The sequence below is a fragment of the Leopardus geoffroyi genome, chromosome C2 (genome assembly GCF_018350155.1).
Source record: "Leopardus geoffroyi isolate Oge1 chromosome C2, O.geoffroyi_Oge1_pat1.0, whole genome shotgun sequence".
Taxonomy (NCBI): Eukaryota; Metazoa; Chordata; class Mammalia; order Carnivora; family Felidae; genus Leopardus; species Leopardus geoffroyi.
Window position 1 is genome coordinate 29,281,320 of NC_059333.1, and position 19,488 is coordinate 29,300,807.

The 19,488-nt window shown below is 34.5% G+C and overlaps 1 protein-coding gene across 4 annotated transcripts in view; it reads left to right on the forward strand.

Moving 5' to 3' along the window:
* Positions 1-17,942, forward strand: part of LIPI (lipase I) — a 70,125-nt gene extending 52,183 nt beyond the window's left edge. For 3 of the 4 annotated variants that reach the window (XM_045501638.1, XM_045501635.1, XM_045501637.1), the window contains 2 exons: positions 1,231-1,407; positions 17,374-17,942. In XM_045501638.1, the coding sequence (XP_045357594.1) occupies positions 1,231-1,407; positions 17,374-17,464 (268 nt within the window). In that variant the 3' untranslated portion in view covers positions 17,465-17,942. Of the gene's footprint in view, positions 1-1,230; positions 1,408-8,705; positions 8,812-17,373 lie in introns of all 4 variants that reach the window. The other variant, XM_045501636.1, reaches the window with a different exon arrangement.
* Positions 17,943-19,488: the final 1,546 nt, after the last annotated feature.

Sequence of the window (19,488 nt, forward strand, 5' to 3'; positions counted from 1 at the left end):
TACTGGCTCTGAAGTATCTCTGAGAAATCTAGATAATATCTTAGAAATTAGAGATATGAACAATGACATTATATTCCATGAAAGAGGAGGTAATATCAGTTCCTGGGGGTAATAGATATGGGCTTTGAGGAGAGTAATGACAACCTTTTTGGAGCCCAGCTGTTTCGAAGAATCAAAAGCAGGAAAGAGTAGGGATAAATATAAGATGGCACAAGAGCTGGAGACACCACTGGTTGCTCCTCAGCTGTTTTACGTATGATTGTTGCCTTTGCTCAAGCAAATCATTGTCACCTTGAAGGAGGAAATTACCACGACAGATTTTTTAATTTTTTTTTTTTTTTACTCTCTCCTCTTTTCTCTTTCCTTCCTTCCTCCTTTCCTCTTCCCCCTCCCCCACCTTCCTCCTACTCTCCCTCCCTTTCTTTCCTCCTTCTCTTACTTATCCTGCTCCTCCTCCTCCTTCTTCACCTTCTTTGGAGTTTCCTTTGTAGTCAAGCAGATCCATATTGATCTGACTCCAGGCCCCCCTATGTTTCTGGCACATAGGGGTGAGGAATTTGAGTAGAGTGATGAAGAAGAGCATTGACGTGGCTGTGTTTGTTTTGCATTCATTAGCTTTGGAAAGTCATTTGTATGCTCTGATATTCAGTTTTCTCATCTGTAAATGGCAATACTAATAGTACCTAGTAAAGGGAGTTGTCAAGATAGTTAGATAAGGTCAAGCATGTCAAGCTTCATTATAGTTCTGGGTACACTGTAAATGCTCAGGAAATTGTACTTATTAAATTCTACATTTATTTTTTTTCCTTTTGAATCTGAAGCTTTTGTAATAATTCACAAATATTTGAAAAAATGGCACAGATCAATTAAGAATTATTATTTGAGTATCCTGTCCATTCAGGGAACTGTAATAGTTGTTACGGTGACTAAAACAGGAAGCATAAAATGACTCCTGTAATCTTAGACAAATGTACAATCTAGACACCAAGTCAGAAAGACAAGATGCCCCACTTTTTTCTCAAAAAGTGTCCCCAAATAATTTTGTATGAGGATACCTATATTATTATTTTATTTTGTTTTCATTTATTTTAATAAATACTTCACAAATATGTTTTGGCTTTTTTTCCTTTAAGATTGTTGTTTCTATACTACATTAAGATTATATTGACTTTAGAGTTAAATTAAATTTTAAATTACTAATATGGTGAGCATATTAAATTTTCTGTTTAGGAAGAACAGATCATTTTATCAACTTCAAGAAGTCAAGATTCTTGCTCAGTTTTCAAATGATGTTGTAAATATTTCAGGCATTGGTTTGGGATATTTTCAGAGCTCAAATTGGCAATGTTTCCAATGTAATTACAACATCCACCGTGTCATGGTACAATCACTTACCTATCCAGAAAGGTAAGAAAACTAAATTTTGATTTCAGTATATTATCTTTTAAACTTGAAAATATCAGTCTGCTAAGAAATGGTTTAAGAATTCATATGTTCAGATATATGTTTATTGTGTATTTCAGATTATATTTTACACAAATATTAGAATATCTAAAAGGTGCAAAATGCACTTTTTAAATGAAAATTAGTTTGAATGAAGTTTAGTTTGGAGTCACATTACCTAGGCAAAGAAAAAAACACAATCATTTCATTAGACACGATAAAAATGAAAAATGTGAGACAAATATCTGCCTTAGAAGTTGATCAATAATTTCTTACATATACATATATATTTATAGATTGGTTAAGATTCCTTTTGTACAATTCTTTAGATGGGGTTCAATGGCTGAAAACTCTATCATGAAGCATATCATCATAGAAGATAAAAGTCATCAGGACTTTCAATGATTTTTCTCTTTATTTTTATTTGGGAAGAGAAAAAAATCCATTTTTATCTATTATATATCAGAGTCTAGACATCATGGAGATTCAACCCTAGGAATATATTGACATCAGTGAAGCTCTAGCATATATACAATAACAGCAGGAGGAAAGTCTGACTCCTATGCCTTGGTTTCTCTGTTACATCACAAATATCTCCATTACACAAAAATGTGATACTATCCTGACTTGATGGGGATATTTGAAGACGATAGACTGTAGCAGTGTTTTTCTTTGCCCATTTAATATGCTTTTCTTAGTTCCATGTTCTCACAACTGAAGAGGTTTTCTTACTATCCTTGTACCCATGATATTGATGTACATGTTCACCATGACAGAATTCATATTCCCACAGAAACACCTCTGTGAAAACATTAAGAACCACTAAGACCCCTTTAATGAGTTGACCATCTGTCAATTTGGATATGTGAGATGTGAGTTGTTCCAACTGTGAGTGCCAACTGAGAGTCAATAACAATGGGTTTGTGAATTGCTAGAAATCACTCTTCTTTAGTTGACTGTAGATCTTTCTTTTTATTTCTCTTTATTTTTCTGTATTTGTATATTTGATTCTCTAGTTACCTTTATATGAATGTTGAACAGAGTAAATAAGTTTTGGAGAATAAAAATAATAAATGACAAGAACATGCATTTAGATGAGGTCTATATTAACAGAGGAAAACTGGATTGTTTGAAGTGTAAATTATTTTGTAACTTTTGGTATGAGAATATTTAGTCACTCAAAAGTCAATAATTAAGATGTCATTATAGTGGAAAAAATTTCACGGTTATTCTACTTTTCTTTGCCTTTGATTGAAATACCTACCAAAAATACCAAAATATTTGAAATTTTCAGCTAGAAATATTAGCAATATTATTCCCTGCCAGAGTATACCAAAGACACACACACAGAGAGAGAGAGAGAGAGAGAGAGAGAGAGACACACACACACACACACATTAGGGGGTAATGTTTAAAGGACTAGTCACTAGTCTCAAGATTTGTAATCTTCAACTGATCTCTGTATTTATTATCTTAAACATGCAAATATTCTGGTAAACATAACAATGCAGACTATACTTGTGTTTCCAAAAGCTAGGTTGTAAAGGGACCAAACTTGTTGCACCATCATAGCCTCCTAATTTCCCCCATTAATACTCCTCTGAGCTTAAGGAAGGTATGAACAGAGAAGTTTAGAGGTTGTAGTTTTATACCTTCTGTCTGATACTTAAGTGTAAAGAATTCATATTGTCCCTAAATAAAGTCTTTTCCCTATATATCACAACTGGAAAAAGAAAAAGAATTTTCTCTTCAGTCTAGAAGCATATAATGTAAGCTTTGGCCAGACACCAGGTATTAGCTAGAACCTTTATACATAAAATAGCACAGAAGCTCAAGATGAGAAATAGAAATTTAATTACATACACAAGGACAATAACAGGAACTAAGAATAATCCACCCTTTGTTTATATGGGCAAATGATAGAACTGGATACTGCTTTTATCATTTAAGCAAAAGTGAACAGGAAAAACACAAAAAACGATAACAACAACAGTGACAATGACAACAACAAAATGCTGCCTATTTCAGCATAAGCAACATAGGAAAAAAGATCTAACAATCAAGATTTAGAAATAAGGTTGACCCTTTAAAAGATTTATTATAGGAAATAGATGGAAATTGTACAAATCATTGCTTGGTGTTCTTAATAATATTTAAGAAAACAGTAATTCATTAAAGAACAAGAGAAGAGCACTTGTTTGTGATTATGAAACAGCTGACTATGATGCAGAGTGAGCTCACAGTTAAACTAAAGACAGTATCAAGTTTAGTATCAACATTAAAAATAAAAAATAGAATTGATCACTAATGTAAAAAACTCATTTTATAATAATTTACAAATTAGGTGATATACATAATATAAAAGATTGAGGAACAATTGTTGGAAAAAAATAATTGAAATGCAAAATGTAGCTATCTGGTGTTGTTGAAGAGGGGACACAACAGAAGAACTAAGTGCAGATGTGATACAAGAAAACTGTCTTCAGAAGAAGATACAGATCACAAATTGATAGAGTAAACTAAGAACCAGAAACTAAAAGAGACCGATCTTTAGACTCACTCTTATATATTTTATTTTTTAAAATTTGGTGATAAAGAGAGAATTCTGGGGGTTCCTGGGTGGCTTAGTCGGTTAAGTGTCCAACTTTGACTCAGTTCATGATTTCACAGTCCATGAGACCAAGGCCCACATCAGGCTCTGTGCTGACAGCTCAGTGCCTGGAGCCTGCTTCAGATTCTGTGTCTCCCTGTATCTCTGCCCCTCCCCCAGTTATGCTCTGTCTCTGTCTCAAAAATAAACATAAAAAAAAATTTAAAAGATAGAATTCTGTGGGGCACCTGGGTGGCTCAGTCTGTTAAGTGTATGCCTCTTGATTTCGGCTCAGGTCTTAATCTCATGGTTTGTGAGATTGAACCCCTCATCGGGCTCTGCACTGACAGCATGGAGTCTGTTTAGGATTCTCTCTCTCTCTCTCTCTCTCTCTCTCTCTCTCTCTCTCCCTCCCTCTCTCTCTCTCTCTCTCTCTCTCAAAATAAATACATAAATAAACTTTTTAAAAAAAGATAGAATTCTGCAAGTATTCAAAGAAATCTTCATAGAGTGGAAGATTAAATGTAGCAACTGACGTGTCCATCAAATGGATGAATGGATCACTATATGTATGTGTGCATATGCGTACGAATGTTATTCATGATAGAGGAAAGAAGAAAGAAGGACATGCTGCAGTTTGTGACAATATGCATGGACCTTGAGGACATTATATTAAGTGATATAAATCAGGGAAGCATAAATACTGTATCACTTGTGTGTGGAATCTAAAAAAGCCCAACTCATAGAAATAGACACTTGAATGGTGGTTACCTGGGCCTAAGGGGCAGATAAAAAGGTAAGATATTGGTAAAAAAAAATACAAATTTCCAGTTATAAGATGAATAAGTTCTCGGGTTATAATGTATAATGTAGTGATTATAGTTAACAGTACTGTATCATATGCTTGAGAGTTGCTACAAGTAAATCTTAAATGTTGTCTACAAAAAAATGGTAATGGTGGTAATTGTTTTGTAATATATAAGTGTATCTAATCAACATGTTGTATACCTAAAACTTACACAGTGTTATATGTCAGTTATATCTCAATAAAGGTGAAAAAATAATTAATTTAAAAAGATATCTTACAAATCAATAATAAAAGGATGAATATATTACGAGGATAAACGGACAAGGACACAAAAGAGAAAATGTACAAACTACAAAAATGATCTGAGCTTTTTATTTTATGTTTTATTTTTCTTTTGTTGTATAAACAATGTGTAATGAAGATGTAAACAAATATACTTTCTAATAGCTGTGGACATTCTGCCAAGTGCTTCCCCCTTACCTGTTTCACCAAATGGCTTATTCATTAAAGACCTTATCCCTGCTGCTCAGAGTTCACATGAAGCAAAAGGCAAACTCTGTCACCACCCCCTCAGTTGTCTATTGTTTTTTTTTATTATTGTTGCGGTGGTAAGAGCTCTTAACATGAGATTTACATTCAACAAATTTTAAGTGCACAATACAATACTGTTTACTATAGGCACAATGTTGTGTAGCAGATAATACAAACAAGCGAATTCCCTACTACAAAAGACAGAAAATCCAACTGCAAGTCCCTAAAGATAAAAGGGTCATGTAGCCAGACATATCTGAAAATCCCATGGAAGATATAGCTCCTGGTTTGGCTGCATTCAAAGAACGGTTCTGTGCTAGCTCTTGGCTTTACCATTCACATTGCTTCATACTCTGTCTATATAATACCAATTTGGCTGCTACTTGATTCCAAGTTCTAATCCCATGAGGATGGGTGAAGAAAAGGTTTTAAGGTCTCCTTGCATCTCAGTGACTTTGGGCAAGAACATACTTTTGAACCTTACACTGTGGTCAAGGAAATAGATTCTTCTGATTGGCCAAGGAAATAAGTCCTTTGGTTTATGCTTACTCTGAAACAAGATGGAATCAAATTCAATCAAAGTTTATATATTGAGAGTGGGATAAAGAATGATAAAGGTAATATTATCAAAGAAGATTATATTACCTGAAAGGGGATAGATGCTTGGTGGCAAAAATAACAGGACACTACAGAAAAACTGAAAATATTTTGATAAATCGAGCAAAACATTAATTTAAAGTACATTGGCTTGTAATGTATCCTACTAAAGTTAAATATTGGTTTAACAAAAAAAAAAAATCAAAATTTGTTTGCCAGATGCAATTAACCTGTGAATGAAGACAAAAAAATGAATATTTAAGTGGGAGTACTCAAATTCAGATTTTTCAAGATACTTTAAACAATTTGGGGGTAAGTTAGGTTTTTTAAGTGGTTATATTTATTGTTCTGGATGGCTACAATGTAATATTTTGCCTGTAAAACAACTTGAGATTGAACATTGTAGTAACTCCTCAAATAATTTCCTCCAATATATCTTGGAGGGCTTATAAATACATTTAGACATTTTGTCCTTTTTCAAATTAATTAAATATTTTGATCAATAATTTTGTAGCTTTTGCCTGAATGCTTTACTTACTTCCTGATACTTCTCTAGTTATTTAGTATTGCATTTAGCTGAATGGTTTCAAGATTCTTTTGAAAATACTATACATGGAACTTAAATTTAATGAGAGTATTTAGTTAGGAAAAGGCAACAGTACTGTCTTCAACTTAAAGAGTAGTCTTAGAAAACCCATTTACAGTTACATTATTTGTGCTAAAGTCTTCAATCTTACATTTGTGTCTTTGAAATTGCCTGGCTGAAGGCTGACCCGTGCAGTACTTTGGGGGAATATGAGGATTGGAACTCTAGAACTCTGAAGGGTGTTTACAGGTAGCAATTTTGACATAACTTATTTTACATTTTCCCAAAATTTGTTCATCCTTCTTGAAACCTGTCTTCCATCTTCAATATCCACACCCCACTTTTTCCTATGTCCCCAAATGATGTTCTCTAGGTCACTGTAATTTTGAGAGGTGATATGGGTCAGAAACTCCAAAACAATGTCAACTATGTGAGTAGTGCATGCATATAGTGTTTCTATATGTAATGTAAGTTACACCTCGTATAAGAATTAAGTAGTTTTAGGATGACTGGAAATTAGCTTTTTCCTTTCTGTTCTTTTCTGTTCTTTTCTTTGAGAGAGCAAGAGAGTGGGGAAAAGGGGCAGAGGAAGAGAGAATTAAGTAGTTTTAGTATGACTGGAAATGAGCTTTTTCTTTTCCCTTTCCTTTCCTTTCCTTTTCCTTCTTTTCCTTCTTTCCCTTCTTTCCCTTCTTTCCCTTTCTTTTCCTTTCCTTTCCTTTCCTTTCCTTTCCTTTCCTTTCCTTTCCTTTCCTTTCCTTTCCTTTCCTTTCCTTTCCTTTCTTTTCTTTGAGACAGCAGGAGAGTGGGGGAGAGGGGCAGAGGAAGAGAGAATTAAGTAGTTTTAGGACGACTGGAAATGAGCTTTTATTTTCTTTCCTTTCTTTTCTTTCTTTTCTATTATTTTCTTTGAGAGAGAACAAGACAGCAGGGGAGGTGGCAGGGGAAGAGAGAGAGAGAGAGAGAGAGAGAGAGAGAGAGAGAGAATCTTAAACAGGCTCCATGCTCAGTTCAGAGCCCTATGTGGGGCTCGATCCCACAACCCTGGGATCATGAGCTGAGTCGGAATCAAGAGTTGGATGCTCAACTGACTGAGCCACCCAGGCACCCAAACTCTCATATTATATACTATTAGAGTCGTTATTGAACGAAAATGTTATACCTAAATATTTTTAGAAATTCAGTTTTTTAACTATTAAGTTACAAGATAGTTTTATTCATATTCTCCTAACATTGTTTTAGATTAAAATTCTCTTGCAGTTATATAAGGATTTTTAAAATATTTGATAATTGAAATAAGTGGTTCTCTTTAATTTGCTTAAAAGTTATGACATAATTCCAATTTGCAATTGTAAAACTGGACAACATAATCAGGGTTTTCAAGTTGTAATCATAAAAGGTACAACACATATATTTTCACTATGCTGTTAGGTGCAGTTATAGTTATTACACAAATATCCAATAAACAATACAAATCTTAACAACATTGAATTAAAAGTACCTTACATAAATATATAACAAACAAATATATTTTCAGTCAATCCTTACTGTTCATAAAACAGTTGTTTTTTTGTATATTTGTCTTGTGATTTAATTTGCTCTAAATATTTTCAGTGGCAGAATATACATAAAGTTTATACTTGGATGATAATAGATGGTCAATTAAAGCAATCCCTTTTTTCTCATTTTTCTTCTCTTTTGTTGGTCCCTAATTTAACTTTTCTTAGACCTCATTTAACCTGTAAATACACAGCTAAAGCAAAAGATTGACCAAGCCAATAATTACATGAGAGAGATCTGTTTGTCTTGCTAAAGCAATTCATACTTAAAATGCCTCATTCCCAATATTTTTATGAAACTGTCTCATTCTCCATATATACATCCTTCTACCTTCTTGTAAAACTTTCCTTTTGTAGTCCTTTTGAAACTTCCTACACAAACTCTGTATTCGCTTTCCCACACTATCCTCTCTGATAATGCTGTGATCAGAATCTTCACCCAGTGGCTTTGTTGGGGACATAGGAAGACTCTGAGACTATTGATTAAGAACTTCAGAGAAGAAAACTCGCATTGATTCCAATTTCATCTCATAAAGTAGAACTTATTGTCCAAATTATTTGCCCTAAATGTAATTTAACCTTCTTTTTTAGGGAACTAGCACACATGGAAGGGATTTTTTAGGTGCATGTTTTGTATGATGTATACCATTTAAAGGAAAATTCTTATGTACCAAGGAAAGATGACTTCTTTGAAGAGGTAGTCATGAAAGAGATAACCATATGATCCTGTCAATCGATGCAGAAAAGGCCTTTGACAAAATCCAGCACCCTTTCTTAATAAAAACCCTTGAGAAAGTCGGGATAGAAGGAACATACTTAAAGATCATAAAAGCCATTTATGAAAAGCCCACAGCTAACATCATCCTCAACGGGGAAAAACTGAGAGCTTTTTCCCTGAGATCAGGAACACGACAGGGATGCCCACTCTCACCACTGTTGTTTAACATAGTGCTGGAAGTTCTAGCATCAGCAATCAGACAACAAAAGGAAATCAAAGGCATCAAAATTGGCAACGATGAAGTCAAGCTTTCGCTTTTTGCAGATGACATGATATTATACATGGAAAATCCGATAGACTCCACCAAAAGTCTGCTAGAACTGATACATGAAGTCAGCAAAGTTGCAGGATACAAAATCAATGTACAGAAATCAGTTGCATTCTTATACACTAACAATGAAGCAACAGAAAGACAAATAAAGAAACTGATCCCATTCACAATTGCACCAAGAAGCATAAAATAACTAGGAATAAATCTAACCAAAGATGTAAAAGATCTGTATGCTGAAAACTATAGAAAGCTTATGAAGGTAATTGAAGAAGATTTAAAGAAATGGAAAGACATTCCCTGCTCATGGATTGGAAGAATAAATATTGTCAAAATGTCAATACTACCCAAAGCTATCTACACATTCAATGCAATCCCAAACAAAATTGCACCAGCACTCTTCTCGAAACTAGAACAAGCAATCCTAAAATTCATATGGAACCACAAAAGGCCCCGAATAGCCAAAGTAATTTTGTAGAAGAAGACCAAAGCAGGAGGCATCACAATCCCAGACTTTAGTCTCTACTACAAAGCTGTCATCATCAAGACAGCATGGTATTGGCACAAAAACAGACACATAGACCAATGGAATAGAATAGAAACCCCAGAACTAGACCCACAAACGTATGGCCAACTCATCTTTGACAAAGCAGGAAAGAACATCCAATGGAAAAAAGACAGTCTCTTTAACAAATGGTGCTGGGAAAACAGGACAGCAACATGCAGAAGGTTGAAACTAGACCACTTTCTCACACCATTCACAAAAATAAACTCAAAATGGATAAAGGACCTGAATGTGAGACAGGAAACCATTAAAACCTTAGAGGAGAAAGCAGGAAAAGACCTCTTTGACCTCAGCCATAGCAATCTCTTACTCGACACATCCCCAAAGGCAAGGGAATTAAAAGCAAAAGTGAATTACTGGGACCTTATGAAGATAAAAAGCTTCTGCACAGCAAAGGAAACAACCAACAAAACTAAAAGGCAACCAACAGAATGGGAAAAGATATTTGCAAATGACATATCGGACAAAGGGCTAGTATCCAAAATCTATAAAGAGCTCACCAAACTCCACACCCGAAAAACAAATAACCCAGTGAAGAAATGGGCAGAAAACATGAATAGACACTTCTCTAAAGAAGACATCTGGATGGCCAACAGGCACATGAAAAGATGTTCAACGTCGCTCCTTATTAGGGAAATACAAATCAAAACCACACTCAGATATCACCTCACGCCAGTCAGAGTGGCCAAAATGAACAAATCAGGAGACTATAGATGCTGGAGAGGATGTGGAGAAACGGGAACCCTCTTGCACTGTTGGTGGGAATGCAAATTGGTGCAGCCGCTCTGGAAAGCAGTGTGGGGGTTCCTCAGAAAATTAAAAATAGACCTACCCTATGACCCAGCAATAGCACTGCTAGGAATTTATCCAAGGGATACAGGAGTACTGATGCATAGGGGCACTTGTACCCCAGTGTTTATAGCAGCACTCTCAACAATAGCCAAATTATGGAAAGAGCCTAAATGTCCATCAACTGATGAATGGATAAAGAAATTGTGGTTTATATACACAATGGAATACTACGTGGCAATGAGAAAAAATGAAATATGGCCTTTTGTAGCAACGTGGATGGAACTGGAGAGTGTGATGCTAAGTGAAATAAGCCATACAGAGAAAGACAGATACCATATGGTTTCACTCTTATGTGGAGCCTGAGAAACTTAACAGAAACCCATGGGGGAGGGGAAGGAAAAAAAAAAAAAAGAGGTTAGAGTGGGAGACAGCCAAAGCATAAGAGACTCTTAAAAACTGAGAACAAACTGAGGGTTGATGGGGGGTGGGAGGGAGGGGAGGGTGGGTGATGGGTATTGAGGAGGGCACCTTTTGGGATGAGCACTGGGTGTTGTATGGAAACCAATTTGACAATAAATTTCATATATTAAAAAAAATAAATAAAAAAGAGACATCCCAAAGTTTTCTTTTTTCTGTTAGTAAGCTGCTTTCAAGATGAATAATAGTGGCTAAATTTGTTTAGATCTACTACATCCCAGACACTATTTTTGTGATCTTTGCAACACCTTTCTGAGGTAGGTATTTTCTTTGTTTTATTAGTAAAGGAACAGAAACTGAGGGGTTTTGTATAACACGTCTAAGGTTTCTAAACCTAGAAGTGCCTTTGCAATGATTTGAAGCCTGGCTTTTCTTGGGTTTTTAATGTTCTTGTTTTCTTTTGTTTTAGTTGCTGTTATTTTTATAGGAATAAACATTTTTTTCATTAATTAATGTAGTGAATTATTTTCATTATGGAGTATTCAGACAATTCAAATATAATGTTACAACTAAGAGGTATCACTGTTAATATTTTGTCATGCTTACTAATAATCACACATGTTATAACTGAATCATGAATCTAATTATTGTTTTTAAGTTTATTTTGAGAGAGAGAGAGAGAGAAAGAGAGAGAGAATGAGCAGGGGAGGGGCCAAGAGAGAGGGGTGGGGAGAGAGAGAGAATCCCAAGCTGGCTCTGTGCTGACAGCGGGGCTTGAATCCACACACTGTGAGATCGTGGCCTCAGTGGTAACCAACAGTCAGATGCCTAACCAAATGAGCCATGCAAACGCCCCTGACTCTGATTATTTACGTTAAATTATAAGCAGGCTTTCTGTGTAGAATCATGCAGCTTATTCACTGCAGTAGCTTTGCGAGAATTACTGTTTACATAGATAACAATGTGAACATAATGTACTTGGGGTTGTGCAGTACCTTGGGCCTGATTAGAAGCATTTTTTTCTTCCAAAATGTAAGTTAATGGCTGCCATTATATTCTGTCTTTTGTGGAACATTCAAATTGGTCTTTCCTGTTTTGTTGAGTATTTTGTTTTTTTTTCCCCCCAGTGCTTGCTTATCATAGATACTGATTTTCTGTGCAGAGACAACTATCTGCACGGTAAACAATTTTCCTTGTTTTACATTCATAGACGGAACATCAAGGATGAGGAACAATTTCAAATCTTGCACCTTAGCACATGATATTCACATCTTCATACAGATTGTTGGTGAGCCGTAGAGAGTTGTGACTTTTTCCATGCATTTCTCTTTTCTAAGTCACTCATAAGGGAAAAAGAAATGGTAAAAGCAGACAGATGTGTCCACTATTATATGTCAATCCCTATTTTCTTAATCATTTTTATACGGACAAATATTGTACACAATTCGTTCATTGGTTAATCAGTAAAAATAGGGTAATGTAATCGAATATGCTATAGAGAAAAAATAAGCATGCATGTAATTTTAACTTTTATGTAAAATATAAACAGTGAATAGATTATGAAAATTTACCAAATTTATACAATTTAGATACAGTTGTTTCTACTCATGAGGGAAAAAACAAAACAAAACAAACAAACAAAAAAACTTGTGGGTGGTTAGCAAAACACAGCATTCCCTGCTGGTTGAGGGTGCTAACAGATGCTTGGATGAAATGTATACTTTAAGTTTAATTACCTAGATAATTGCCATAACTGTAGTTGCTTTTCCTATTTAGATCTGTCCCTACAGATAATGTGCAATTAATGAGAATTAGCACTGCCAAATTATTGGGAATGTGAGTTATAAAAGTGGGACACCGTATGGCCCAGATATACTGTGTATGCATTCAACCAGTAATTATCTCTCTGTAACAAACTCTGATAGAGACTACAGCATCATTCCTTCAGGGCATTTCCAGGAGAATGGGGCCTTTGAACTTAGGGATTGAGAGGAATATTTCTAGTGGAAGTGACCTGGGATGACTTCCTGCGAAAAGTGGGACTAAATCTACTTTAAAAATTTTACCTAACAGTAAAATGTACTCTTTGGTGTATAGTGCTATGAGTTTTGATAAATTCATAGAGTCATACACCACCATCACATTCAAGGTACAGGACATTTCCATCAGTGACAAAGACTGCCTTGTGCTGCCCCCTTATTTTCAACCCCACTACCCACTCCCACTCTCTGGCAACCACTGTCTCTAGTTTTTTCTTTTCCAGATCATTATATAAACGAAATCATACAGTATGTATAGCCTTTTAAATATGGCTTTTTTCATTCAGCTTCAAACATTCCAAATTCATGCATTTTGTTGCTTATATCAATGGAATGTTATTGATGACTACCGCAGTTCGTTTAACCACTCACCAGTTTGAGGACATATGGTCTGTTCACAGTTTTTGATATCTATCTATGAATAAAGCCAACATAAATATTTGCATGTAGGTTTTTATGTGAACATAAGTTTTCATTTCTCTTGGATAAATATCTAGCAGTGAAATCGCTGGGTCATACTGTAAGTGTATGTTTAACTTTATATGAAACTGCCAGACTGGTTTCCAAAGTGACTGTACATTTTGCAATTCTGTCAACACTTAGCAGAGTTCCTTTGCTCTCCTGCATCATCATCAAGTTTTCTTGTTGTTTGGTTTTTATTTTCTCATTACTAATTTGTGTTTTTAATTTGGATTTCTCAAATGACACATGATGTTGATGGCCTCTGCCATTTAACTGGGGGTATAAAGATTAGTTAGTTTAATGTGATTATTCATATGGTTGAGTTAAAATCTTATTATTATCATCTTATTATTTTCTTTTCTATTTGTCCCATCTGTTCTTTGTTCCCAGTTTTGTCGTTGTCTGCCTTCTCTTGGATGAATTGAGTAGTTTTAGGATTATGTTTTATTTCCTTTCTGGGTTTATTATTATTGTTATTAACTCTTTGATTATTTTGGTGGTTTCTTTGGGGTTCATATTATAATCCTTAATTTATCAGAGTCTACCTCCAAGTGAATCTTATCACTTCACATTTAACATGAAAACCTGAGAGTAGTATAATTCCATTTCTCCCATCCTGGCTTTTGTGCTGTTTTTGGCAGACATATTGCTTGGATATATGCTAAAAATTCCATAATACAGTATATCATTTTTGTTTAAAGGGTCAATCTATTAAGGAGATATAAATAATTAGGAAAAGTCTTATGTATTTATATATTCACATAGTTACCATTTCTGATATGCTTCTGTTATGCAGATGCATATTTTTATTTGGTGTAATTTACCTTTGGACTAAAAGAGTTCCTTTAAGGTTTATTGTTGGTTTGGTTTGGTTTGGTATTCTGGGTTTGCTGGTGTGAATTCTTTCAACTTTTATGTGTCTGAAAAATTCTTTGTGATGCCTTGATTTTGAAAAATAGTTTCTCTGGGTATAGACTTCTAGTTTGACAGGTTTTTTTTTTTTTTTTTTTTTTTTTCAGTTAGTTAAAGATGTTGCTGGACTGTGTTCTACTATGCATTGATCCTAATGAGAAATCTATTGCTATCCTTCCTTTGTTCTTGTAAATATAATATGTCTTCCCCACCCCCACCCCCCGACTGGCTGGTTTTATTATCGCCTTACCATTGATTTTAAGCAGTTTGATTATGATGTGACTTACTTGTAATTTTCTTCATACCTCTTGTGTTTGGTATTTGTTAACCTTTTTTGGACCCATAGTTTTATAGATTTCATCAAATTTCATCTAAAATCATAACTAGTTTTTAAAATACATTTTTTCCATGTCCCCCCTCTCTCCTGTGCCTTTGGGGACACTAATTTCAAGTTCACTAGGCTGCTTGAAGTTATCCCACAGCTCACTGGTGCTCTGTTAATTTTTATATTTAATTTTCCCTATGTATTTCATTTTGAATACTTTTGTTGTTATGTCTTCGAGTTCCTGTTCTTTTATTCAGCAATGTTTAATCTGATATTAATCCCATCCAGGGTATTTTTGATCCCAGACATTGTAGTTTTCACCTCTGCAAGTTTGACTAGCATCTTTTTGTATCTCTCATGCCTCTATTTACTATTTGAACATATGAAATAAAGTTATAATAACTCCTTTAATGTCCCCTGCTGATTCTCACATCTGTGCTTTGTTCTGGGTTGGTTCCAATTGGTGACCCTCATATGGGTTCATTTTCCTGCTTCATTGCATGTTTGGTAATTCTTGATTAGATGATAGATGTTTGTGTATTTTATTATGTTGGGTGCTCTATATTTTTATATTTCTATAAATATTCTTCAGGTTTATTCTGAAGATGCACTTAAGCTCTTATAAACAGGTTGATTTTTTTTCGGGTCCTGTTTTCAAGATTTATTAGGCAGTCCTGGAGTACTTAGGGTTAATTACTCCCACTACTGAGGCAAGAACCTCCATATGCCTTCCCCAGTGACCTGTGAAATACTGTCTTTTCCCATCTGGCAGGTGGGAACAGGCACCTGAATTAATGCTGAGAACCTTAAGTAACTTTTAAAAACAGTATGATAGGCTTGGATGTGGTGATTTATTGTACAAAGGCCCTAGGGAGCTTTTTAAAATAAGGAAGTACATGTATTTTTTGTAATTTGGAATAATACATGGATTTAAGTTTTTAAAAAATGAATTATGTTTGGATTTTAGAGTTTTCTATTACTAGATTTCTTCTGTTATTTTATATAATCAAAGTAATGTATTTATTTCACTAATTTGTGGTAAGTAAAGCATTTGAAATGCAATATTTAGTGTTCTTTTTAAAACTAAACAAGTAAATATATAATAATCTCCCCATGGTAGTTCAATATATAACACAAGTTTTCTTCTAAATTATAGTTTTTAAAAAATTTTATAGGTTGGGGAGTAGGAACTAATAACATAGAATAAATGCTGTCAAAATTAGAGTCCTGGCAGAGGAAGTAGACAGGCTTTTCACAATGTAAAAACAAAGAAAATTAATTTTTCTCATACATTTTCATGAAAATTAACTTTTGGTAGGTATTATAAACCTGCCCCAGCTGACTTGTAATGCTTGCAAAGATTTGTAATATGTAGAATATTTAATTCAAAAATATGCATTTATTATATTACTGATTGAACATACTGTGATATTTTATTGTAGAAAACAAGTAAAACCACACTTGTCTTTATATTATAAATATGTGAATAGAATAATTACTTAATGGTTGAGGTAATTTGCCTATTAATAAGTCTAATGACACACTTGTTCTACTATGACAACTTAAAAATGAGGTAGATCAGGGAGGTCCAGAACAGTGAAGGCACATTCAATGGATAAGCGGTATAGCGGCATAGGTAAAGAATTGACACAGTATATATACATTTGTTTGGAGAAGTGGTAAAGTCATTCCTACACCTATTTCTTAATAATGAAGGAAGGTTGATGATCTCTGATAATGTGACAAAAAACTACTTTTGCTACCACCTAAAATTCTTATGATTGAAGTATTATCATTTTATATTCACTGTTATAGCATTAAAATTAAAATTCCAAGGTGCCTTTATTATTTCAAATAGAAGATACTCTAGTATTCTGTTTCAGTTTTTATAATTAAAAATGAATATGTCTATATTTTATTATTTTAATCAAATTTGCAGGCATAGAAAATTGATTTATCTAAAAATGAATAACGACTAAAAATGCTGTTGAATATTTTAAAAACTTGTTCTGTGGTGTCTCAAGCAAGCTAGAAGGAGATTGGGAGCAATGTGTATCTTGAATTAGAGCAATGCATCTTTTCTTTAGCTCCTTTCCTAAACTTTAACCTATCTTTTCTTATCCTCCTTGATTACCTGTTTTGAAAGTTTTTAAGACATTACTGGGAGATAAAAACTAGACAAGATGCTCGATTCACCACAGTGATTTGACTTTTCAGAAATATTCAAATGCTAAATACACAATCTCTCCAAGACACAGAATTCTTTACTCATTATTACTTCCATTTTAGCAGGTAAAAAAAAGGAATGATTACATTATTTTGACAGAATTTGTCTATGCAGTCAAGCTCCATTCTTTCATGGTGGCTCTCCCAGTAGAAAAAGTGGCCCAGCCACTAAGTTGAGTTCAGGCTTTAGCTATTTCAGTATCCAAAAATATTTCCCATATAAAGTTAGTATCCCAAAGAGGCATCAAGGAGAGAAGAATTTGAAACACAGTTTTTTTCTTTCTCATAAATATTGTGTCTACTTCATCCCTGTGTAGCCAAGTGAGATGGAATGGAAAGGATGCTATAGGTTTGTCCCTGCATTTGGAAAACTAATTAATTACAGGCATTGAATATTCTAATGTTTATGAGAAAAAAATAAACTTTGCTGCTTTTTATTAATAATTAATTCTCTCTTTCCCTTGCTTTTTCACAGACCACCACTTTGCATATATAATTTTGTTCTTAAAGGAAATGAGGAATTATTTCTCAATCCAAGCACATGCACATCAGGATTTGGTTTGTGATTAAAGAACTTGTAAATGGGGACAATGTAATCAGCATTTCTTTATGAAGGCATTGTTCAATCTGGGATTCACATATTTCTACTTCCTGAATAAATTTTAAAAATAAAAAAATATAGAAAAATGTTAAAATGCATATAGTAAAGCATTCTGAATATATTCTAAAAGCTGTTTATCTCTGTTTACCTCAATCAAATGTTTATCATTAAATGTTTCCCTTAATTACTTAATAGATAATATGTCTTTAGAAAAAAGAGAAGCCTATTGTTTTAATACACTGTCTAAACTATCATTTTCTACTTGTCAAACTGCAGTCATAAAAGAAGTATTTTTAATTGTAAATTTGTCACTTGGAGAAGTCTCTTGGATTAATGTAAATTTGGTAAACATAAATACACCTTGTGTTTAGTGATCTATTTGGCATTTAGAGATATATTTGATTTATTTGGCACTGTAAATAAATTTATTTCTATGGAGCACAGTAATATATGGGTCTGTAATGTTTAAGGTCAGACTTTGGGTCCACCTACTGATGGTGTGAACTTGAGTAGCTAAACTTCATCATGTTTCAGTCACCTAAAAATTTTTGTGAAGATTGAGTCAATATTTTGACTGGTGTCTTTTCAAATTAGTATAATAATAATAATAATAAATACATAATGAAAATAATAATAAAAATACTGATAGTTAACACTTACATATGTCCCTGTATTGCTACACAGTTTAATAACACATATATCAATTCATTTAATCCTTACAAAAACCCTATGAGATTGACCTCGTTATTTCTGCTGATAAAGACATTGAGGGATTCCTGAGCCTCCACTCTCTCACTTATGTCTGAATACTCCCAAGGTTTGTTTCATGTGTGTTTATAAACCAATATGTCAACTACCGTCACAGTCCGTGTGTTTTGACTTCCTGCTATATTAGTTTGCTACAGCTTCCACAGCAAAATACCACAGAATGGGTGGCTTAAACAACATAAATTTATTTTCTCACAGGCATGGAGGCTGGAAGTCTAAGATCCAGGTGTCAGTAGGCTTCATTTATTCTGAGGCCTCTCTCCTTGACATGCAGATGGCTGTCTTCTTGCTGTTTCCCCACATGGTCTTTGTTCTGTGTGTGATGTCTCTTCCATGTGTCTGAATTTCCTCTTATGAAGACACCAGTCCAGTTGGATGAGGGTCTACCCTAAAGGACTTATTTAAATTTAATCACTTCTTTGCAGACCCCCAACTCCAAATATAGTCACAGTCTGAGGTGCTGAGGGTTAGGCTTTCAGCATATGAATTTGGCGGTGGTGGGGGGGGGGGTGGAAGGGAGTGGGGTCAGGAGGCACAGTTCAGTCCATAATACCTGCCATGACTCATTAGCTCCACAAAGATGACCTTTGCCTGATAAGCCATTTGAAGATTAATTGGGGTCATTTTTGTTGCCCATCTGGAAAACACTGATGTGTGAAGACTCTTGATGTACTAGATTAGTGTTCCAGGCAGAAACAAGTAGAAGTCTCCTCACTTTTTGTCCAGGGATTTAATCAGTGCAGCCTGTACCTCAACTGATAGTCCTTTTTGAAAACAGCGCCTTCGGGTTTTGCCTCAGCCTTCACCACACAGGCCTCTGACTCAAGTCTGCAGAGACACCTGTTTGCTCCTCTCTGTCTCTGAGGTGTCTGCGCACAGTCTTAAACAAAACTACAAACCCTCATGTAATTGCTAATCCTCTCTAATTAATTTGCCAGATATTCCCAGCAACTTTTGGATCTGTTTGTGATGGGAATGACATTTAAAATTAAATGTCAATAAATGCACTACAGATAAATTATGAGGACCAGAAATTCTGTTCCAGTATTCCAGTTGCTTAGGGTTTCTGGATAATAGAGAAACTGATAGCATTTTCATGGCTCTTGTAACCTTTATAATAAAACACTTTGCCACAGGTGATAGACTCTCCCAAGGATAACTTGAAGACACAAGCTTATAAAATGTTTATAGGTTTCCATATTATAATATCTTCCAGGATTC